General features: G+C 38.4%; 1 protein-coding gene across 7 annotated transcripts in view; it reads left to right on the forward strand.

Moving 5' to 3' along the window:
• Positions 1 to 26,107, forward strand: part of sona (sol narae) — a 499,516-nt gene that overhangs the window by 222,360 nt on the left and 251,049 nt on the right. For all 7 annotated transcript variants that reach the window (XM_065223397.1, XM_065223398.1, XM_065223399.1 and 4 more), the window contains one exon: positions 572 to 673. In XM_065223397.1, the coding sequence (XP_065079469.1) occupies positions 572 to 673 (102 nt within the window). The remainder of the gene's footprint in view (positions 1 to 571; positions 674 to 26,107) is intronic.

The raw sequence follows: 26,107 nt of genomic DNA on the forward strand, positions 1-26,107 counted from the left end.
AACATGACACCACACTGCAACTTAGGTACCTGGCAAGTAGACATGGTCGCTTTTAGCTGTCACGGTCACCTATCGTAGGCGGATGTGTTTATTAAAAGACGGTCTAACGACCACGACGACGACGGAACTAACCACCTGTACTTGCCGGCAACAATGGCTAGAGTGCAGATTGACACGGTGTGGTGTCATTCGACAGTGCCAGTGGAGGTGACACGCGGTTGTTTGAACAGATGATGGGAAAGCAACTTTGCACAGTGTTACGGATATCTTTCTCATCTGGTGCTGCCGAATGAGAGTTTCAAATTGGATCGATGAAGTAATCGAAATGTGTTTGCTCCACTACCGGGGTGATAATGCGCTTAGTTAAGTGGGTGTCCGGGTTCGTAGTTCGGAGCTGATTGCGAATTGGATTGCTACTTAAGACAACAATGAAATGCAGCAATTTTATGGGGTCGATTTTATTGATTGATTGATTCACGATCAACATTTTATGTATCGTTCACATCCTCATGCAAAGCGCATCAAATCACTAATTAAGTATTCTTTTCTTCTTCCTGTTTCCCCATTCCAGAATCCAGCAGAAGAAGACTCATTTGGTAACATTTACCAAGATCAGCAGAACATGGCTGCCGTTCTGATGCGAAAGCATCTGGAAAGCGGCGATCTTATGATGGTAAGTAGCGCTCCGTATTGAACTCGTAAATCACGTGCCCCCTTCAGCTTAGGCAGGCGCTATAAATCAATTAGGACCCGCTGTCCATTCACGGAAAGCCGCAAAATCATGTCTAATTATTCGTGCGCGCTTCTATTCCTAATTTAACAGAATAAACATTTGAGATCCTTCCCCTCGACCCATTCATTCGCTTTGCACTCAATGAACGTTCTGCGTTCTGCTTCAGACGGAGCCGGAGGGGGACAAACTGGTAAAATACATCAAATGATGCGCCACCAATTAATTTGGTTGGCTATGCTCACCACGGAGCTGTTGAGTTGAGTATGTTTTTTTTGTCTTGATGTGTGTTCCTTTCCGGTCAATTTAACAAACAACCCGAACGGCAGTGATTCATCGCATTTGAAAGCGCGCTCGCAGGTTCTTTTGAACAATGGACGTTAACTTAAGAAGGGAATAGTAAATTGCCATTTCATCCTAGAATAATGACAGACAACAAGACGGGCGGGTGAGTGCGTGCGGTCTGATCGTTGCCATGATTACCAAACCGCTAAAAGATTTACGCTTCTTGATTAAGTCGCTTGATTGTTTTTGTTTATACGTTGAAGAAGACGTAGCGTGCATTTTAGACAAGGGTCGGTATAAACATAAATAAGTTGAAGGTTTTCTACCGTTGTTGTTTGGGGCGTAAGGGATTTGAACTGCTTTTTTTTATGCGTGTGGTCACGCGAACTACGGCCTTGATCCAGTTGTGTGGGTTCGTCCTAACAGGCAGATGATGAAGAAGGGCTATTTGGATTTAATGATTTGTTTTCCCATATTGATAGCTGTGAAAAAATAGCAGGGGACTCAGCTATAAATAACCAGTTTTGAAATGCGGTATTTTTAATGATTAATTTATCGGTAGATTATTGAAATTTTTTTGAATGCTTGGGGGTCGTAAAATTTCAGAATTTTCTACAATAAAAGTTAACAAATTTATGTCAACAACAATATCAAAACAATGTATTGAACTCGTCATGCTACTTTTTTTTATAACTTTATATTTTAATTAGTCATGAAGGCTAAAAATTTTTTCAAATATGTATGACATAATGGAAAAATCCGGATACGCTGGCTTGAAGACAATTTCGCTGCATTCTTTTGAAGAAAACGGATCATACGTGTGAAATGTAGTAATCGATCCACTCTATGGAGATAAAAGATCATATCATGGACCATTTCCTGATTCATTTCACCAAAACGTGATTGTTACCTAAGTCAATGAGACATGGGATCACCTGACCAGGAATGCCAAATGTGACGAAATGTCTACACTTTTAATACATTTGAAGGTATAGGGGAATGGATGTATTTTGGCCCACAAATTTTATCACATATTGTGAAAGTGACTGGAAAATTATTCCACTCATTAGTGTCTTCCATGTTTGTTTTCAGTAAAATGTTCCATTTAACTGTAGTAAATTGAAAATATACTCATGCATTTTCACACTCGTGCTGAATCGGTCCAAAATCAATAGAATTGGAATAATTGAACCCAACTTTCAAGAGTTGTTATTGATAAATGTTTACATTTTCAACAAGTAAATATGGTTATTGCGTCAATTAAATCCTGATTGAAACCATTTCTTAGCTCGAAGAAGCGATAAAATGTGCTAAAATAGTGATCTGAGGCATGGCGAAAATATGTTCGTCATATCAGGCATAACATTTGATAACGGCACAAAAGCATTTGTAAACAAACTTTCTAAGGCCCTTTACACGCGAACCAAAGTGCGCCCACGCAAACCAACATCATCGGATAGGGGCAACTATCACCTTTCCGAAAGTGGTATTGGTTTGCGTGAACGTACTTTGGTTCGCGTGTAAAGGGCCTTAGAAAGTTTGTTTACAAATGCTTTTGTGCCGTTATCAAATGTTATGTCTGATATTATCTAGAGAAAATATATTTTTGCCATGCCCGCAAACCAGCGAACTCAGGTGGTCCAAAATATATTTCAAACCTGGGCCAAAATATGTTTCCACAAGCGGCTTGGAGTAGAAAAAATGGGCTAACATATGTTTTATTGGTGATCCAAAAGAAAATAAAAAGCGTCTTGATTTTATGTGATATTTCCTGCTTAGTTGTTTGTGAAATTCCGTTGTTTTGACGAAAACATTCAGTTTTTTTTAATGACCTGATGAATTGTAACAAAATTATACTTTTTTCGAGAAATTGTATAAATACTTCCTAAAGCGGTCCACAATACCTCCGTTACCATACAGGGTGAGGAAAAATTAGCCACCTTCAATGTTTTAGTCATAATATTATTAATTTTATCACTAGTAAAGGTTGTTCCGATCAAAATTTGGGCAAACAAGAATGCGTGTAAATTAATTATTTTTTTTTTTTTTTAAATAAAGCAAGTTCAAGTTCAATCACTATAAAATACAGAACAACAGTAAGAGTTGAAATCCAAGAAAAAACCGTAGATTTGACGTAGGATTAGGTGCTCGGTATCAAAATTCGGCGACTGTGTTAGGGAAACCACTTGTTCCCATCACGGAGACGCCTCGTTTTCTGATGACAAAATAACGCATTTCGGTTTTTCAATAGAGAATTAAAAAAAAACCGAAAATTTGTTGAAAGTATTTTTTGTAAAAAACATCCCATCGCGAGATATTCGCGATCAATCATATAAATTCGATTTTTTTTTTTCTAGCGTCCTGAAGCAAACCTGAGCTCAATTCGAAGTGTTTCTGGTTAATGGACAAGGTCATGTGGTATTCGGTCGTTGCGAGAATTTTCATGTACCACTTCAATACTGTTATGATTAGGGATCGAGATCTCACCACTAACAAATTAATAGGTAGTGTTTATAAGAAACAGTGTGGGCAAAATCAGAAATGAATTGATATTTTGCCGCTCTCATGGGCTCGCAATATCACGCGTGATATTGGAACAAAATATCATGCTTGCTGTTGATTTTACAAGCTCCTATCATATTGCGAGACTATTCACAACGTGCAAACATCAAACTGAGAGTTGACTCGACACAAAAATGATTCCCTTGCACATCGTTTTCTTAGAAAGAGTCAGCATAGTTTGCTATCTCTTTTTAATCTTCACCGATGGCAGACGCGAAGGGACTGCTGCAAGTCGATATGGAAGTTTTGGTTGCATTCGGGTGTAAAGCAAAAATCATTAAACTCAATCTCACCACAGTTTGGTGAGATTTGCAGTTGGTGAGTTTCATTAGCTTTATATTCCGAGCTGCGATATCACAGCTTGCAAAATCAACCACAGTTGTTTGCTTGTTGGTTTTTGTCTACGAAAATCAAGCGTGATCTTGGGCGTTGATGAGATTTGATTTTTTGATATTTTCCCAACACTGATAAGGAAGCGGTTTCCAGCCCAATTGCGTCTAAATCTTTTGGGCAGAGACATTATCCAATCTTTAGCCTTCAAATACCTTGGAGTCTGATTTGATTCGAAATGCACTTGGAGTACCTATACTAAGTATTTGAAACAAAAGTGTCAACAAGGGATCAACTTTCCATAATCAATTTCCGAGACATGGTGGGGTGCTCACCCGGAAGACCTAAATAAACTGTATAAAACGACTATCCTTTCAGTTCTTGAGTATGGCTCTTTTTGCATCCTCTCAGCAAGAAAATGCCACCTAATTAAATTGGAACGCATTCAATATCGTTGTTTACGTATTGCCCTTGGCAGTATGCATTCAACACAGAATTTGAGCCTAGAGGTTCTAGCGGGAGTAAAACACCTGCAGAACCGTTTCAGGGAGCTCTCATCAAGAATATTTATTAAATGTAGTGTCAGTAACAACCTTGTGATTGAAAACTTCGAAGAAATGCTCGACTTGAGCCTCCAGTTTAGATTCGTGCGAATCTATCTTAATTATATGTCATCGGATATTAGCCTTCCGTGCTATAACCCCCCTCGTGTATGCTTTACTAACTACAGTTCCCCTATTGACTATGATCTCTCCATGAAACAGGCTATTCAAGGAGTTCCAGATCAACTTCCACCTATCTCAATTCTCTGTATTTTTTTTATGAAAAATACCAACAAGTCAATTGCAGTAGAAGATTCTTCACTGATGGATTACGCATTGATGGATCCACTGGGTTCGGCGTCTTCAATAAGACCATTACTTCATCTTATCGGATAGTCTTAGTTCGATTGAGGCTATTCGGTCGATGAAACAAGGTAGGCACTCATCTTATTTCCTTTCAAAGGTAAGGGAGCAGATGAGTTTGCTGGTAGAAAGATCATATATGATTACTGATGGTCCCCTCACATTGCTCAATCCCAGGCAATGGGTAGACTCTCTCGCAAAGGCGAGATTTATGATAGAAAAATTTCACATGATGAATTTTTCCCATTAGTACGACAGAGTTCTCTTTTAAGTTGTCAAAACGATTGGACAAGTAATTCTCTTAGGCGATGGTTACATTCCATTATTCCAAATGTTTCTTCGAGAGCGTGGTTCAAAGGTCTGGATGAAAGTCGGGGATTCATTCGCGTGATGTCAAGACTTATGTCCAACCACTACTCGCTAGTCGCCCATCTCTACAAAATAAAGCTCGTTGACAGCATTATATGTAGGTGCAGAACCGGTTATGATGACATCGATCACGCAGTTTGGTAATGACGCCTCCAGAGCACGACTGTTGGATACCCTAGTGGCCCGAGGTAGACAACCCTTCCGTGCAGTAAGAGATGTATTGGGAACGAATTTCTTTGTTTGTCGGATGTAAGAGTTTGATGTGACCATCCCCTCCTTTCCAAACAATTTCCAGCCATTGTGTCCCAGTCATATTATCCTCCTGTTTATGTGCTACTTGTCCTTGCCCAGCCAGGATTTGGTCAACCGTCCGAGAGTAGTATCTGAAGGACGCTTTAGAAACCAGTTTTCTATCTAGCTCTTTCAAATTGAAATTGTTACCCATTAACCTCGAGCCCGCCACGAGTAATACTAACCTAGAACTACTGCTGCTTAAAATGTAAATTCAAACATTACTGATTTTTGGCTCCACAAACGTTTGATTGCTGGGTACATTATCAAAGACCTTTGGGGGTGATGTGGCTGGCAGCAAGGCGAGCGAACGTTCAATGAACATCAACTCTTAAACAACAACAATCTATGGTGGTACTGAAAGGAACCATTTTGTCGTACTGCGACGAGCAACTGAATCCGATCAATAGCGGTGCAGCTTCTTCCTCCTTCTTCGGTGAATGGAAACTCATGTGGGCTGCAGCTCGCTGCTTGCGGGCAGCCTTTCGTTGTGTACTGCAAAACAATGTTCAACGCCACGCGCCGAAAGCACTGCTGCTGCTGCTGCTGCTGATGATGATGATGATGACGACCGACCATCCGCTATTAACAGAGTTATAAGTGGTCAAAACCTGAACACTTTTTATCAACGCGGTCGATTTTGATTTTTTTTATAGAGCACCATATTTTGCTGAAAGACGTCAACATATATTGCCGTGCCTTTCGTTTAACTCCTGCCATCAGATTCTGTACAGCCACCAGCCTTAAACTGCTTCTCGCTTCCAATAATTTTTTGGGTCTTCTTCAGGTTCCGCTTCACGATAGCCCAATATTTTTCGATTGAGTGGAGCTCTGACGTGTTGGAAGGGTTCTTGTCCTTGGGCACCACCTACCCGTTGTTGGTGACATAACACTCCATGGCTTTTTTGCGTAATGGCAGGATGCCAATTCCGACCAAAACAGCACCCAAAAATCGTGTTGCTTCAGAGCAGGCAAAGACAGCAGTCGTTTTTCCAGACACTCGTTCACGAAAAATTTCCTGGTTGACGGTCCCGGTTGAAATCAAAATGTCGCTTTATAGATAGCCTGCCAAACCAAATATTTCCGGAGAAATTTGAGATTTGGGCGTAATTGTATTTGTGAACAAACAGGTCAATCGCCGATTTCTCGTGAATAAAAGCTCAATCTTATAAACAAAATATACCAAATTATAGAGGAATCATATCTCTACCTCATAGTGTTATTAGTTTTCAAAATTGAGCTTTTATTCGCGATAAATCGGTGATTGAAGTGTTTGTTTACAAATACAATTACGCCCAAATCACAAATCACTCCGGATTTCTTAGCGAACTTTCTACAATTTCATATGCTTGAAAATGTCTGCCACCTTTCCCCTTTCGATTGCCATATAAAACTCCTGTCCTGGAAGCAGTTCGAAGTCTACCTTGCCGTAGGTTTCATCGTCCATTACCACGCAATCGAACTTCGTCAGCATCGTCGTGTACAGCTTCCGGGATCGTGTTTTGGCCGTCTTGTTTTGATAATCGTCGCGATTTCGAGACACTACCTTTTTATAAGTCGACAGTCCGGCTCGTTTATAAGCTTGATGCACGGTTGTAGACGACACTCCCAGGTTGTTTGCGACATCTCAGTCGGAGAGGTTGGGGTTCCACTTGTAACCACTGGACACTCTTTTTGTCGTCGCTGCGGCATCCGGCTTTCGATTTTCCCCCGATCCAGGCTTCCTGATTGTCGAAAAACGTTCCCCGGACACTTTTATTACGTTGGTGACAGTTGATTTGTTCATTTTAAGCGATTTAGCTAACTCGGCGTTCGAGTTTAAGTCGACCAAATTTTGATCGTAGCACCTTTTATATTGAGTTACGATATATTTTTGGGAAAAAGAGATACATTTAACATATTTCACAAAATTTACATGGATGTCTCAAAATGTCTTCCTTTGGCTGCCATACACGACTTCATCCTTTTAAGGAAGTTGATCCATGATGCCCGTTATTTGTTCTACAGAGATAGACTGGTTTTCAAACGATCTAAGGATATGTGTGTGGAAAATTTTGATGCTCATCATACGGTTTTATTGTATCTCGACATTTTATTGCATTTTTAACATCCTAGTGGACACCCAACCGGAGGATTCGTTTCCTCACCAACGTTCTCATCGAAAAACGCAAGGCTGATGTTGAGCTCCGATACGTACCATAGATGTTTTTCAAATTTCTTAGTAACTCGAGTCTGATCTATATTCTCGACGACAGCATTCGTCAAATGGCTTCTCCTCTGACTTCGACGCAGCTCCACTTTTTCTTCTTCCACAACAACAATAGACGAGTCTCGCTGTATTAAAATACAGTATTTAAAGTAAAACTTTCAAATTCCGAATTTTCAATGAAACTTTTTATTAACTCATTTTGAAATATGAGTTTAACATGATTCCAGTTTTGTTTTTTTTTTGCTAAGCAGCTCATTTTTATTCGTCGAGCTTGGATGTTGTCGTATTTCTCTAACAATTACATCGCTGGAAACATTGTTAATCATTGAATAATTGAGCATTTCCAAAGTAATTCCTAAAATTATTCAAGTAATCGTAGTAATTTCGGTATTCGAGAGTAATAAAAGTAATTTCAAAGTAATAAAGTAATTTTAACTAACTGATAAGTAATCAGAGTAATTTTCGGTAATCTGAATGGCACTGACCGGTAATTAACGCTAGTAAAAGCCCCTCGGCTGCGTGTGAAGAAAATTGTAAACAAACCCAAGCGCACCTGGCGGCCAATGCAGGAAACATTTAGGTCCAACTATGATACAAATATGAATTAGGAGTTTTAATGCAATAATAGTCTGGCAACATGAAGTTTACAACTTTCAGTATTATTATACTGCACAAAAGATTTGAAAATGTAGCACAACATTCATCTTGTGGACGTTTAAAGGTGAACCACGTTGATGAGAAAATGATATGAAGGGGTTAGAAGGAAAGGAGTGAAAGTGACTACGATCAATTCTCTTCATCGACTTTCTCTTTTGATAGCCACCCAAGCAACAATTTTTGTTTTATTGAAGTTCTATAGCAGTTGATACAACCAAATTATAAAACCTTCACTGACAACCACATTGCTTTAACAACCTCCTGAGAACCGCTATACAGCCATGTCATGGCCAATTGGCCCAGTTTTAATGAATTCATTATAACTTGATATGCGAACTACCTTAGGAGCAAAGGTTTTATGTTAGTTTTATCACACTCTACACGTGGTTGTCAAAAATGCAAACATAAAACCTCCTCCAGGTCAGAAAGTTTTAACAACCTTTTGATGACTACCATAAAACTATATTACAACCGCATAAATCGCTCCTGAAGAAGTTGATAAAACATGATACGCAAAACATTTTGACAACCTTGAAGGTTTTAAGTTGGGGTTTTTGGATGATAGTTAATATTGAGAAATATTTTATTGTGGTTTTATTCTTTCGATGTTTGATGTGGAATCATGATCCTTGTCAGTTGGTAATAATACCTGATATTATTGTATATTGAAAATAAAACGACTTTATTACAATTTTAAACCAATCTATATATGCTTTACAGCATGCCGTGCAATATTTGTGGTGATTATTATACCAAATAGGAGCATAAATTCAGTGCGCCATATGAATACTAAAAAAAAAGGGATATTTTTAATTTGTCTGCATTTGCACCATGCATTAAAGAGTCATTAAAAGATTATCTATTTAGTACAAAACTGTTACTACTGTTGAGCAATAACCAGTCATTTATTATTTAATTATACATAGATGTGTGAAAGTGTTTTATCGCCTATAAATTAGAGCGTAATTATTCATACTGTGTTAAATTTGTTCATACGGCGACATTTTTTTCGTTATAACTTGCTACTCCTTAAAAATACCTCAATATAACATATTCTCCTAGATTGGCATTCTATAGCATAACATAAACCTAATGGTTGTATCTTAGCATTTCGTAGTCCGAATTGAGAACGTTAAGTTATATCTAAGCTCTATAATAGCTTGCTGGTTTTATTCGGTACAGCGAATCAAAACAAAACAAAAACCATGGCAACCTGTCAAAAAGTCAACATTCCAAGCGATCCTCCTATTTTCTCTTGTAATCAAGATGTAAGAAATGCTTATTGGATCTTTTAAAGCTTTTACAATACAAGGTGTGAAGCGGTGATGCATCTCCAACTGGATTTAGTGAAACTGTCTGCGTTGTTTTAAGAAGGGTTCGTGGATCTGTCGGAAGTGTATCGGAAAGCCGCTTATTCAATATTTTTAAAAGCTCATTCACCACACTGTGCCTTATGTTGAATGAGGGAGCCCATAACTGTAGATACTCCAGGAGTTTCATAATGACGATTGTCTCATTTTCATCGTGTTTAAAAACACTGAAGGGGTTTTCATTTCATGTATCTCAATAGATTTGTTTTTTTTTTATATTGGTAACAATTTTCAGAGTATTTTTTGTTATTGTTGTAGTATATTTCTTATCTGTAAATCTTAGGCCTCTGATAAAGATGATGGTTGTAATGAGGTTTTGATGAAGGTCTAAGACTGCTTCAAGTTTTATATCGGTCATAAAAAGTATGCCATAAAACATAATTGTATGTTTTGTTTTGGTTTTATTCTGCAGTTATAAGCAGTGATATAGAGCCACCTTACAGCTACCATTAAAACTATGAAGTCTGAGTTTTAATTTAGTAGTCATAAAACAGTTTTATATTCGACTTGACGGCCTGATTTTATGACAAGCACACAAAACGGTAATACAACCACAGGCTGCAAGGGATGCTATGATAAAACAATGATAAAATAAGAATAAATCTTCCAAGCATTTAAATTGTTACTTGGGCACAGCTTTATAAACAGATTTTGCGATATTTCTGCCACATAGTTTGATAAAGGAGGTTCTCATCGAGCATCCAGAATGGCACACTAATCAAAGAATGAGAAAGAGAAAGTCGATGAAGAGAATCGATCAAAGCCACTTACATCCTTTCTTTCTAACCTGCTCATATAAAGTGGACAATTTTGAAAAACATAATAAAACGGAAATTATTTGAAAAATTCTTATAAATTTTTGTTAATCATTAAAAAAAAAGATCTTTTTCTTTATAGTTATAAGCTTTTAGAAAAAGTGTATGTTCTAAATATGGACTAAATTAGCACCAGTAAAAATAGGTCCAACCAAAATACATTACCCTAATGGAACCAAAATTAGAAACTGCTACAACCATAATACCGTGGTGTCTATTTATGGAGGTTTCCCAAAAAATGCTAGCTAATGATACGTTAATGTTTTTTATGGACACTTGGGCTGATTTAGTATTGTATTAATTATTTCATAATACATTAATGAATTAATAATAAAAAATTAGTTTAAGAAAACGCGCACAATTCTTAATAGGGCAGATTTTGTTTATGCCCTTGTATTTTTTGAAGGGGGGTGACAAAAACTAAAAATGATATTTGCATCAGCGGTATTTATATTTGAAAATAAAACCTTATTTCATCTCGAGATTTTTCAAAGTTCAAGCAGAATTCCAAGATTATTATTATTATTTTCAATAGAAATGTTTTGAAAAGTTCACGCATATTTTGTTCGTTTTTTCATTAATTCCTCAAGATTATGATTGTCAATTATTTCATCAGTTTTATAAGTTTAGATCTCTCATACATCTCCAGTTCAATGTATTCAAAATTTGGATTTAAAAATAACAGAGCAAGTAGAATGTGAATGTGCAAAGGCGAAGTCAGTTGCCAGAACAGAGGGGGTCAAACATGGATTTAGATTGGTTATTAAACCGAATGCAGTTAGACCGAAGGAGTCAATGGGTAAAATGGTAAATTAACCCAATTTAAAAAAAAAAATAACAACAAAGGGAGGGAGAGGCAAAATTGGTCCAATTAGATCAAGGGCGGCAAGGCAAAGGGGCGCATTCCAAAAGATATTAATATCTAATAATAATATCTTTGTTACAGAGACTTTAATAATTCCAAATGTTTCTGTCTAGCATCTTTTCAACTACATGAATTTATGATGAAATAATTTGTCAATCTCTTATCATTCTAATTTTAAAGCATCCGACAAGAATTGAATTTTGTGCATAACGAAAAGACGAATATTCGTTGAAAAACAGTACAGAGAGAGAAGGATTAGTAATTTCCATTTAATTTCACTATCTTATTTGCTTATACTGACAGATACGCGTATTTCATCTACAATGTGCAGATTCTTCAGGCGAGTATTAGTACAAGACACTGAGGAATCTGCACATTGTTGACAAAATACGCGTATCTGTCAGGATTAGTAAATAAGGTATTGGAATTAAATGGAAATTACTAATTACTACCTTATCTCTATCTTTATATAGGTATTCAAATAAGGCGCCCACATTCATCAGGATTCGTATAGGAATAGTTACACTACCGATCATAAGTTTAAGGACATCCCCAAAAAACCATGCAAATATGTTTTGTTCAATGATCTCTCATTTTACGTTCAATTTTCGATCTCCAAAGGTTATTTGAATGGCATGAATGGTATAGCATAAGTGTTCTACTATTACTTTTATTTCAAAATTTGGCCAACCCAATTCTGAGAAAATCAGTCATGATTCTTCAGAGTAGATTTTGAAAAATTTTGTGACTTTGAGTGAACTTTTAGCACACAAAATTTGAAAATTATATTGAACAATTTGCCTACGAGGAAAATTGGACGTAACATGACAGAGATATGAACATAACGAATTTGTCATGTTTTTTTTTTAGGGTGTCCTTAAACTTATGATCGGGAGTTTAATTTCAATGGCATTTTTTTTCTCATCCTTAAAGTGTTGACCTAAAATCCGTTATAAGATTTGTTTACCTAAGCTATTATGTTACTAAATCACTACTTTACATTGACAATAATGTTACGACATACATAACAAACATTTGCACACTTGTGACAATATCAGGCTTGTTTTTCAAAATCTTTCTAGATATCTGAACCACATTTGGCTCAATTTTGTGCTTCTATGTTAAATTGATTATTTTAATGAAGATCATTTTTTTTTTTAAGTTTTGTCCAGCAGCCACCCTAAGGTTTCGATTTGGTCTTGATCCCATTTGTATTTTTTTTTATATTACATAATATTAGCAATAAAAAAATATAACCTCCCTAATCTATTAGATTTTAAACACATCATTCTGCGTTCAAAGAATATGGATTCAGGAGTATAAAATTACTTAAAAAATATGCCGGTTACGACCCATTCTTGCATGGAGTTACCCCACTGTGTGGGGTGTTCCTGATCATTTTTGATTTTTAGCATTATTTCTTTTTATTTCAAATATAGAAACACTAGCACGCTCTGGCTCTTGATACCTATCAAATAACCTTCAAACTAGTATAACTGTTTACTCACGTTTGAGCAGCGCTGATAACTTTTATATCATTCGATTGAAGATCAACCAATACTACCATTCAATCAATTCTCCGCAACGAATTTTCTCATACCCATCATTTGAAGAGCCACTTTCTCAAATGAACCTCATCGTCACTGTCAATTGAGTCACTCACTATTAGTTTATATACGGCAGTGGAGTTTAAAAGAAATTCAGGAAAATTGTCCCGAACAGACATGTCGACCCGATATCGGATCAATGTCAGTGCAATTCGATGTCGATGTCGACTTCATGTCGGAGTGGTGTATGGTTAATTATGGAACAATATCAGGTCAATATCGGTCAACATCGGGTTGCGGTCCAGTAGAAGTCAGGTTGGTGTCGGGTTGGTTTAACTTTTTCGCCACTGCTCCGTTTGTGTGTAGGTATCAAATGTTTCTCAAATGAGAATGATCCATGCCTTCCTAAAATGATTAAGCAAACTGATATGTATAGCTGCTTTCCCCATTTTCATCAAATATGCTCAATTGATTTTGAGAATCTAGGCACTGTTCTTGAGTAAAAAAAAATCTACTCACTTTTGAGTGATTCCACTTTCTACGAAATCCAAACTCACTTTAGAGTCAAGTCTAACGAGCGGGTATAGCCAACGGATACTCAATGTAACTCTACATAAAAGGTTCAAAACCTGAACCAACTGCAAATTTCAAACTTACCCGACCTGAACAAACTGTCATGCTGCTGACATTTAATTTCATTTCAGTAATCAACCCGTAATCGCCCATGAAACAGATCAACACAGCGAAATCGAAAGTGTGAAGAAATGCTCAATAACAAGCCTCCAAAATCGGAGGGGGCGTCCGTCCCTGGATCATTACACACTAACCGGTGAATGGATTGAACCCGCTTGACCAGCCGGCCCAAACAATAACGGCCCGATCGGCCCCCGGAGCTGGTGACCATTGAAGTCCATGCCCCTGACAGTAGAAGACCATTGTGTTCCACCACGCTTAGGTCCGCGGCCAAGTGATGCGTCACAAACTTGATATTGACAGTGAAAGTTCGGTCGTGGCTTTGCTCGCGAACACGCCATCATCCCTCTCCTTCTGTCCACGTTCAAGTCCTCGCCTCGCTAGACCCCGGAGATGCAGGCGGGTGGAAGCAGATTTGTTTTATGGCAAGTTTTATTTTCTATGAATTATTCAATTTTTCGGTCTGTGTGTTTTTTTTTTTTTTGTTGGTCGAAAAGTGCATTGTAAAGCGGTTTTTACGTAACACCTCGTCTGACGCCGCCTAGACAAACTTTGTGGAAGAGAGTGAGAGATGAGGAAGACCGGAACGAGCTCGCCGTAACCGGGATCCGGTGTGCGTTGGTGCCCGGACCGGCGCTGTGACGAGGTAATAATCAAGTCGAGTTTATGATCTGCAACTGGTTTTGGGACCGTCATTGTTGTCGGGCTCGTCGTATGGCGCAAAGAGAATCATGTAATCCTATTAATCTTGAAGGTTCCAAACGGGTGGTTCCGCCGCCAAGTGGAGAGAATCATTGTCATGGTTGAGGTCAAAGTGGACGAACTCGGTCTTCTTCGATGATCGATACTTTGAGGAAGCGATGAGTCAACAGGTCGCGTGAACAAGGAAGCACCGACTGTACGCACTCTGCCAGGAAGTGTGTTTGGATGGTCGGATCAAGCCGATATGTTTTATGCAAATGGTGATCAATTAATCATACGCAGGTCGGCCCCAGGGGAGGTTTTGCTTTCGATGATTTACTGGATGTCTTTTTAATTGAAGAACTTGTTCAATGGAGGTTGATAGTCACGCAAATGATGAACGAATTGCTACAAAGGATGGGGCTGGAAAACATGTTCATTATAGTTGATTGGTTGTGTAATATGCAGTACATAATTTAGCAGATAGCCTTCTAGGAGTGTTGTGGAAGAAATGCCGCGGATACACGTGTATGGCAAACTATGAGCATGAGCATTATTTGTATATTAAATTATGAGCAATCCATGGTCACACTTGTATAGTTTTTGAATGTGCTCTTAAATTATTATACAAATAATGCTCATGTTCATAATTTGTCATACTAGGGTATTCGCGGCATAATACAATAGGTATTTTGAGCGATCATTACTGTTATTTGTGGAAATTTCTCCCACGATCATGTAAACTTTCGCCAAATGATTCGCTTACTTTGTGAGGACAATATTTGAGGAACAAATTCTTGAACTTGAAAAAAAAATTAAAATCTTCGAAAATTGTCAAAACTTAGATTTGTTTTTCTGCACATTTCCCATGGAAATTATCTGCAGTACCAACTTAAATTTTCGTCAGGATTTCCCAAGAACTACACTGAATAGCCTTGAAACACTCCTTAGAATGTATTCGAATGTAAACCAAAGGACTGTTCATTAATGAACGTAGACACCTGTTTCTCAAAGGAAAATATTTATTTTCGAACAAATTCATAAGTTTACTTTATATAAATGAACATCAACATATGTACATATGACCAATTTCACGTGAGTTAGAATGTTTACTTTTCATTTCTGAAGAACGCTCGGACTTTTCTCTTGATATTGCCCATTAGATTCTGCACAACTTTCTTCTTAACTTTTCGTTGTGCTGCAGACCAAATTTTCTTGAAGAAGTCAACAGAGCTTCTCTTCCATTTTTCTTAAGATGCCGTTTATTTATTGCTCAGTATCTTTCGATAGGATGCAGTTCAGGGCAGTTTGGAGGATTTTGGAATTTTTCGAAAAGATCGACTTTTTTCTTCTTGAGCATCTTCAAAGAAGCATAGTGAGCAGATGCCAGATCCGGCCAAAACAATGAAGGATCCGTATGCTTTCGGTAGATGGGTAGCAGCCGTTTTTGATGCATTTTTTTTTCTGTGATTTTCACCATTGGTTGTGCCCGTTGTGAAATACGAAGAACTCTAGGCTTACATTTGAAAATGGCGTAGCTCCAAACTGTAAACAAACCATATTTTGCCACATATAGAGAGAACAGTTCACAAACTCGATAAACACGAAAAAATAAAAGAAAATATCACTTCAAATCATCAAAAAAGTTTCTTCTTACTGGGTGCTACGCCTTGCGCCAGAACTACGAATTATATTGTTTTAATATGCCAAACGTACTGATTCTGTAGTATCTAGTCACGCCCGATTCATTTGAAATACATACGATTGATATTTCACGTGTAAACAACGCATAAAAAGAAGACCAAAAAAAATCTCCGGGCGTTCCACTCTCACAAAATTTGCGAACGAAGAACCAAGGCGGAACAACAAACAAAAAAGCCCGAGGGTGTATTTCCACGGTGTATCACCAGTGTTGGCAGTTCAAAGGATGGAAGACGCAGGGGTAACAACATGTAAGAAATTATCAGGCCGTATGATGTTTAATTCTCAATTTCACGACAAATAAGGCCTTTTGTCGTGCTGATAAAATTATCCAGAAAATGGAAAGTCGTGAAATAGGATTAATTTTTAGGTCATCAAAATTCGGAAGCGATTTTCTCGATATGGTCATTTTGGAGTTACGCCTTTTTCAAATGTTAGTCTAGAACTCTTCAAAACACAGAAGCAAATGGTTTGCCACACCAAAACCTTTTTTTCTAAATTTTTCGGTTCGGATGTATCGCACATCATCAGGCACATCTGTCCTCTGCTCAGCGTTGAAAAATTGCGGCCCGGAAAGTGTACTGGAATCCAATTTGATGTACGTCTCGTCGTCCATCAAAATTCACCCGTTCGGCTCCGTGGCCGATTTTCTGTGTCCACTTTCTTTAATGAACATTCCTTATCATCAGAATTAGATTCCTTTGAAATTGTTCTTTAAATTTCTTTGGAACCGTCTTCACAATTTATCTCTAAATACCCGTGGAAATCGCCTCTGAGTTTCTTAGTTATTTACTTAGTCATTTAACCTAAAATTTTCTATTTAAACTTTTCTCAAAATTGTTTTGAAATCCTCAACAAAATTTCATTGAAAATTATGCACATAATCGAAATTCAGAATATTCTTACTAATCTAATAGCCTAGAAAATTTGCCAAGTGTAGATTTTTTTTTATCTATCGAATTCAAGATCTTGTGTTTTCTTTCTCTGGACACTTTTATAAAATTTTCAAACCGTTACTTCTTCAATATTTGTCACGCTACATATCTTTGTCATTGCACCAAAAAAATCGGTTTTAAATTTTTTCTCAAAATTTTCCAGGCGCTAATTCTCTTTCAGTGCAATTAAAATTTCTTACAATAAACTTAACAATAATATACTAGATATTTTATGATGCTGGGTCATTAATTACTCGACTATTTATTATTTATTCGTCAATCAATCAACTCGTAAACTACATATTAACATTAAAACTTATGTTCTATGACTTCGCAGGGTTCTGAAATATATTTTTAATTCTGTTGAGGGCATATTTAGGCCAATCATTTTACAATGATGATTATAAACAGTCATCATCTGATTTACAAGTCCAAATTTAGCGTAATTGGTCCGATGGCGATCTACTGCGAACAACTGTCGAATCCTAGAATTGGATTAAAAATACCAAAAAAAGCTCAAAATAAAATGAAAAAGTGCGTTCTACCCCGGAGTCTGTGATGTACCATTCTCCCTACCAGTTTTTTCGCTGCGCTGCGCATGCTTCAAATTACTACTAGTCACTGTTCGCAAATGCATGTGATTTTGACTTAGGACTACGTCTGTAATTTCTATATGGTGGTACACTTTGAGAAAATCGAAAATGGAACATATAACAAAATTATGAAAGATTTTGAACATTAAGAACTCAGTTGCCCCTGGACCAATTTCAATAATTTTATCACCAATCGATCAATAATATTGTTACGCATCAAAAACAATGCTTCCGACTGATTATTTTCAACGACGCTGGACATTAGGTCGATGGTCATTAGGCCGAATGGTAATTAGGGCAGATTTCGGAAAATTATTACTTAAGATCATTTGCTGGTCTGAAAATGAGAATATCCAGAAAATAGTAGAAGAAACAATAATTATTTCGTCTAGCAGTGCTGGTGATGTAGTGGTAAGCGTGATTGCTTCTCACCCCAAAAGGCCTGGGTAGTAAAACCATTGGTCCCCGGTCCATAAGTTTGATGGTTCGATAGGTAGGGTCCAGGTGTGGGAGAGCTGCCTTCCTGGCATCGGTAGCATTGGTGGCCTGGTGCCAGTGGTGTAGTGGTAAGCGTGACTGCTTTCTAACCCCAATGGGTCTGTGTTCAATCCCAGCCGAGGTCGGTGGGATTTTTCAGAGGCATAAAAATCTCAAAGCCGTTGGTCCCGGCACATGTGTGCGATATCCTACGCAGGTGTGGAAGCTGCCTTCCTGCACATTCGATTGCCGTCAATGAATGGCAATCGATGTCCGTCGGTGATTGGCACTAGATTGCGGAACAGAGACTGACGTTAAATAAAGGAATGATGTGATATGAGGGGCTTGGTGGCCTTAGAGCGACCATTTTCACTTACTGAGTAGAACATCATGAATTTAATCGCAAGCCCCTGCTAGATTCGTTGATCACTTTATTTGTTAATGTGAATACATTGGAATAACAACAAATCAATCATTGGTGTTTTGCAATGAAAAGAGCTCGTTTGCCTAGTGGTAAACGTTTTTGCTTACTGAGCAGAATATCATGGGTGCAATCAGAAGCTCCTTCACGTTTTATGATCGTTAGGACATCAATTCAGCTTATCGTTTACCAAAACGAACCCTGCTGCAATCGCAACCCTCTTACAAAATATCCCAGTGATTCTTCGTGGAAGTGCAAAGGTGTTCTCGGCCTTCCATCAAAGCGAGTGTCACGTCAACACATTCCTACCCATTCCTTTCTTGACTTACGTTCAGGCGCTGCCGGCGCTGGTATTGCCTAGTTATAGATCACCAGTTTTTACACATTAAGGATGATTGCTAGTCCCAAGCATTATCATTTGGTACTCTGTGTAATTACAGCTGATCTGGCAATAACAGAGTTGCAATCGTGAGCTGTCAATCATGTTCATCTCATGCTCATGTAAAAATATGTTTAAACATTGCATTTGAATTGTTTGCCAAACTTAAATCTTTCAAATTTCAAAGGATCTATGAAATTTATTCTATTCTGGAAATAAACAAAAATCACAGTCCGAGATCTCTACAAAAAGTTTTCAAGTCCGAAAATCTTAAAAACATAACTGTGTAAGAAAGCTCGTCAAAATGTAGTTAAGTCGGGTTATTCTGGAAATCATTTGGTCTTATGACCGTTCAGCCTAATGATCATTCGACCTAATGGATGTCAACCTAATGGCCTTCCAAAATTAATATCCATTACAACAAAATAAAAACATAAGAATTTCTTTTAAAAATTTCCAAAGATATTACAAAAATATTAATTTTGGTTTAGTGCTCGAAGAATTAATTTAACACCTTGGGAATTTATCTTAGCTCTTTGTTTTGTGTAAGTCTGCAGAATCTGAAAGGCAAATCCAAAAGACTCCCATTCCTGGAAAAGCAATCGTTAATGGCCATTCTTGACAATTAAGCTTCATCCAGATGGTTTCAAATTCAAAGGTCTTCAGGTCAAAATCGGGGCATTCAAATAAGCATTAATTTAGTTGGAGATGCTTAACGTCAAATATCAGACTAAAAGTGGTCATTTTATACGATAATTGTGGAGATCAAAGTATAGAGTTGATAGTTTGGTTAGAGTACGGCAGTGTGATAATTGTAAAAAGAGAGTAGAAAGTGAGCAAAGGTCAATTTTTTGGAAGGTTTGTTGATCATCTCCCTTACTAAACTCTTCCGATGGGGAGGGAGGGGTATTGGGGAATGAAATCGCGCGTCTCATTAAAACGTAACCACATTGTTGACGTCGCTTCCACTTCTCGCGTAAGAACTGATGAGGATGAAAGAGACAGTGTTTTTTTTCGGATGATCTCATGTCAAAAAGGTAAATAGCAAATCATCAGCCAGTCTGAAAATATTAAATTGGAAACTGCTGTTGAGCAACCGCTTGGCAGCTTGCTGTCATTGGCATTTTGATTTTTTCTATTTCAAGTCACACATACACATGTACACAACATTTCAGTTCACCCAGTTCACCCAGTTCACCGCGAGAGTGATATTTTGAAGAAACTAACCCAGATTCGAACCTGGTTCATCAAACTAAAACGGCATTAGTAAAATGTTCCTCGCTTTTTTTTTTTAAATCTGCATGAATATGAGGAAAATCGGCGAAAATTTTACGCAGTCTAGGAGCGACCTACGTTTTTGCGAATTTGAGTGATGAACCTACCGGGTAGGGTTGGCAATACCGCACGGGAAAAAATCCGATCTCCGAAATGAGAAAAATGACTCATGATTTCATGAACACAGCATATTTTCATGTTATGAAAATACACCATGAATAATATTCATGATATCATGAGCAACTTTTGAGTAACGCAGCAAACATTCCCAAAATCATGAATCATCCGAGTTAAAATCATGAGCAAAATTCATAGGTTTAACTGCTAACCAAAAATTGTAAAAAGAAAAAAATAAAGCATCAGACTGGATTCGAACCAATAACCTTGAAATCTTTAAACCCATACCTTGACCACTAGACTATCAGTACTTGTATAAAAGACAAAAGGCGTATAAGAGATACCTATGTAGTGCGATTTATGAACACTGTTTGCCAAGTACGTGTAACGCTTGTAGCGGTCTTGATTCAACTGTATTATCACAGACAAACAGACGTAACTCTTCATTGTGTATCTTCGTTCACGCATTTAACGGTTGATTTGAATATTATCAGTTCCGCGAACTACTCGCCGCAGCGCTGGCAGCGGATCACTTTGACGTTTCTATACATTCTATAGAACTTTTATGCAATATTGTTTGCGAGTTAGCGAGCAAGCTTGTTTTCCGCGAGAAGCCTGAAAGATGTCGCTACTGAGGTCCTATGTTTTGAGATACTATGTTTTCAAGAAAAACTATTTCAAAGAGTTACGTCTGTTTGTCTGTGGTATTATGAAGTCATGAATTTCCATGACGAAATCATGAATCATTGTTACGATTTCATGGGATGGCAAGTTTTTTCATTTCATGATTTTTTATTCATGAAAATGGAATCGGATTTGTTTCCGTGCGAAGGCTTATTTCTAAACCAGTTTTCCGGTATTGAAAAATCTAATATCCTTAAAACTGGTAAAACCGGTATTAGGAAGAACTACAAAAAAACTGTATATTTTTAAGAAAAAGTGTTTATTGGTAAAGAATTCAATTAGAAATGCGCTTTTCAAAGCTAGGCTCAAGGGGTAATCAACTCTACATACTGTGCCGAAACACATCACGGCACACGTTGGCAAGTATGACACAACATCACGGCGTCACTGTTATTTGCTATCGTTGTTTTAATAGTTGCTAAGTATAATGAGAGAGAGAAGGATTAGTATTTTCCATTTAATTCCACTACTTTATTTGCTTATCCTTGACAGATACGCGTATTTCGTCTACAATGTGCAGACTTCTTCAGTGTCTTGTACTAATACTCGACAAGACACTGAAGAAGTCTGCACATTGTAGACGAAATACGCGTATCTGTCAAGGATAAGCAAATAAAGTAGTGGAATTAAATGGAAAATACTAATCCTTCTCTCTCTCATTATACAGGTATTCCACTAAGACGCCCACATTCATCAGGATAGTTGCTAAGGTTTCGCACATTGCTGACAGTTGTCGAACTTCACTTCAGGATGAAATTGACACATCCATCGGACTAGACGATCGGATTCCGGATTAAAAGACAAACATATACTTTGCTCGAATCTCTCGTGCAGCCAGTACTTCGTCCAATTCCCTGCAAGAGTTGTCAAAGTTTGAGTGATAAATAAATACCAGCGCCAAGATCATCACCAGCAACAGCAATAACTAGGTCACTCTCACGGTCATCTTAGCAGCGAACACTTGCTTGGTGTTTCCGGTATAGTTTCCAATATCGGTAATCACGGTTCACATGGGTCAATGCCACATAATGGCTAGTCTCTCACCTTGCTTAATCAGGATTATTTCAATAAATATTATGATACCCAACTGTACATTCTTAGTCAATTTATAAAATATGCTTTCTGTAAAACAAATTAAGCACATTTATACAACCTGAACCTGATCCTTAAGCCCTTCAAACTTTTCCCTTGGCATACAACAGAACCACATTCGGCACCTCAAAGTTGTTCGCCTGAAGTAAATCCAACATTTTTTTTTTTTTGCAAAATCCCCACTAATCTTCAAGTAGCCACCCTCTGCTTGCAGCTGATTGAACAGTTCCACCGCCACCTCGCAGTTGCTATCGTTGTCATACTGCTTCATAATCAACGCCACGGACGAAGAACCGCATCAAGCTTGCTGCAATCCACCATAATCTCGAACTATATAATGATGTAGGGGAGAACAGTACATAACGCACCCCCGGGGTAAGACGCACTTTTTCATTTTATTTTGAGTTTTTCTTGGAATGTTTAATCCAATTCTAGGATTTATCATGCAGGATTTTGAGTTCAGATGCTATGCTAGAAGTACTGCTTGATAAGACAACAAAAAAGTTACGTTAAAGCCATGAAAAACACAAATGAAAGTCAGCTGATGCGTTCTGCCCAGGGGGTGCGTTGTATACCATTCTCCCCTACTCGTGGTTGATGAGCGTTTCCGGATTTACGAGGATCCGCCGGAGTTGGGCTTCGGAACCGGCTTCCGCTACGATCAGTGTTTTGTTGGTGATGAACGATCCGAATCTTGAAACATATTTGGTTTACTTTGCCCAGTTTTCTTATTCGGATAAAATTTCCATACTGCAGCAGTGATTGTTGAATATATATATATATTCGTCACGCTTCTTTTTCTCGCAAAATCCCAAACAAACAATCACAAAAGTCATTAAAACTTCAGTGTTGCCAAACTCATAGGATACTTGATTGACAGGCTTCGGTTCTGCTAAAACATTCGGCAAAGATTGAGGTGTGCAGAGTTGATTACCCCTTGGCTAGGTTTGTTCGTTAAAGTAAAATTTAAGATCGCATAGAGAGGATTTTACTGACGAAGTTTCCCAAAACCGGAGTCGAAGTCTACTGATTTAGGGCGTACAGTACAAAGGGCATCGTAAATTATTTTCATATATTTGCCTTTCAAACGCTCAGCATCGTAGTAGGCAAACTCTTGTTTAATACCTTTTGTCAAACTGTTTGCTGACGTTGACGCTGAGCTAGTTCTGGAAGCTACAAACTGTGACTGCTACAACCGTCTTTCAAATTTTTCCTTCACGGTCAAACCAACCAACTGCATTTATTCCGTTGTCTTCCTAATCAATCAAATGACATACATTTTCAAGCAAATGCTTTAGTCCGCGATGTCTTGAAAAAATACTCCAATGTCATTTGTCATGGTAAACATGAAAAAACAATGAAAAATGCTTGAAAAATCCAACAAAAACACCTAAAATACCGATTTTTATCAGTGTTCACTCGGCTATCGACAAAAGCCAGCCACTCTCGATGTGTGCCACGCGATCGTCTGTTTTCTCGGCAGCAACCATTGTGTGGTCCTCCTCATTGTTTTTCATCGGCAGTTTTTTCTTCGATGCGTCGTCGACTTTGGAAAGCAACCGTTTAGTGATGAGTGTGTGAGTGCTGACCACGTTTTGCATCCATTGCTCCAATGGAAGCGCTCTGACCCCCGTTGGCGATACTGCCATACAATGAAACCACCGGAAGCGGCTCCAGTTCTGATGGAGGAGGCTTTTTGGATAGCGGAAGATAAAGTGTTTATTGTGTTGTACCTTTTGACTATAGTTTTAAGATGTATTGTATAGTGACCAAGAATCCTCGGCTCTGTAAAGTTAATTCGTTTGATCCTTATCAAATAAATTAATAAACAACCAGTTTTTTATCGTACAAAAACCGGTATTTCGGTATTGTAAAACAGCATGGTAATACTGGTAAAACCGGTTAATCAACCCTACTACCGGGCAAGCACCCTCCTTTGAACAGCAATAACATACTGCGACAATCTTCAACACCCCTTCCACCAGTGATGATTACTAGAGACGAAGTATAGTTCATTTAAAGCGATGACAGCAGCCATTTTGCCTGATATAACTGATGGTATTGTTATTAATTCTCTCAGCTCGTAGGTAACCTGCGTCCTGTAAAAGTTTATCCATGAATTGTAAAATCAGTTGATCAGAAACGTCTATTTTCCCCAGAACTTGTGAGCTGAATCATATAAGTCCCTCCGTAGCTTGATGGTTCTTCGATATTTAGATACAAAGAGAAGAGTTTTCTATCAATTTGGTTGAAAAACATCAATCTAAACAAAAATTCTCATCGACAAGTTGCTCGAATCCTTGTTTATGATTATATAGAGATTTTACCCTTCGTGGGCATTCGCCTCTGAGCTGCTCGTATCAAGCCTTCAAACTCTCGTAAAGCAATACATCAACAAGTCCTCCAATCCACTGACTCAACTCGACATGAATCAGAGTCAGAAGCACACGCTAAGAATTGCTAATCCGTTCTCATCCATCAAGTCGAGAGCAGAGAAGAAAAAAAAACCGCTGATCCGTTGATTGATTGTCGATTGCGTAACCGACATCGCTCTTCTCGAGATCGTGAGCGACATCCGTCCACCTGTCCCGCGACGATGTATGGAATTGTAAAATTGGATTAACCGACTTTGGAGCCTCACACATCATCACATGGTTCATTAACACGTGGTGGCTTTTGGTTTCATCGAGCCAATAGACCGCACACGCATTGCCATCCAACCGAGAATCATGTCTCCGTCGTCGTCGTCGTCGTCGTCTGTGTAAACAAGCTTGGCATTGAGAAGAGCATACCTACTGCTCACATTACCGACTGACGCTACTGCGCTGGCTGATCGTATAGAACCGGAGAAGGTACCCCGCGCTCATAAAAGCATCGGACCTTGGCTGGTTGAAGGAATTTCATAATGAGATCGATTTCGATCCAATAATGAAAATCCAATGACTAACAACTAACGTTGGCCGGTCGCGCGGCGTTGGAAGAACATTTGCGAAAGAACTTCTGCTGGTCTGCTTTTTTTTTCCTGCAAGATCTAGATTCCGACGCTCGCTTTGGGTGACCGATAATTAGCTGCAAAGTGGTGATTTAATTTGATAATTGAACAATTAATTAGTGCACCGATGAATCCTGAACAGCATGTTTTGCACCAAACACTGTCACGATGGAATATTGATCGAATCAATAAGCGCTCGACAGTTGTATTAGGAAAAATAAAATCAGAAAGCCCCATTTCCTCCCACCCATTAGGCGTTTTATGCAATTCCTTCTTCGGATTGCAAACTGACCTTTTGGCTCCACCTTCACCGCAGACAGACAATTACACTCCATCGAAATATCAATCGACTGCAAATCAACGGCAATTTCCAGTTCATAATTTTCCCAACCACTGGCTTCTTCGATCGATTGCACCTTACTCTGCCATCGCAGACATTGAATTCTCACGATTTGGTCATAAAATTCGCACCATACAATCACAACGTTCGCCATCGGCTTTGCTCTCACACGCTGATCTTCGGCGGAGGATGTGGTCACTTGCTATCAATAATAGCGATAGCATCAGTACCGCCTCCTCCGATAATAGCCCGGGTAAACAATGCGCGAAAGCGAGCGCAGTCAGTTCGTATGAAGAAAGCATGAAATTGCCTCGACGTAACTCAATTCACATTCACATCATGGGGCAAAATAACCAAAGTAAATACAAGTGGGAGCCGCTAGCCAACGACGAAGCACCCCGCGAAATAAAGGAAGGATTGCATAATTTCGGAAAAAATAGCAGATAGCCAAGTATTCAACAAACGACACAGCCCCCTGCCCTGGGGGTAACCCTTGCCTTGAAGATAATGTCAGGCGAGTGAGTTTCATCGCGATATTTTTATTGCTGGCGAACTGGCTGACGGTTTATCGAAAGCTAGAGCAAGACTAGTAGTAGTCATGCCGGTGCTGATGTGATTCGGTGATGTAGACGGAGATTGGAATTGGGAAAAGCCTGCATACCTAAGTGATATGTTAGTTTTTTTTTTGTTTGGTGGCCTGAGGGTTGGAGGCCGTTAAAACGATAGCGTTTTTTCAAATGTGTTTTCTGTTTACATTAGTTGTATATTTTCGACGGATGTCGTTCGTACTGT

This window comes from Ochlerotatus camptorhynchus, unplaced genomic scaffold, assembly GCF_037179485.1.
Source record: "Ochlerotatus camptorhynchus isolate MF236.1 unplaced genomic scaffold, CSIRO-AGI_Acam_v1.1 ptg000192l, whole genome shotgun sequence".
NCBI classification, from domain to species: Eukaryota; Metazoa; Arthropoda; class Insecta; order Diptera; family Culicidae; genus Ochlerotatus; species Ochlerotatus camptorhynchus.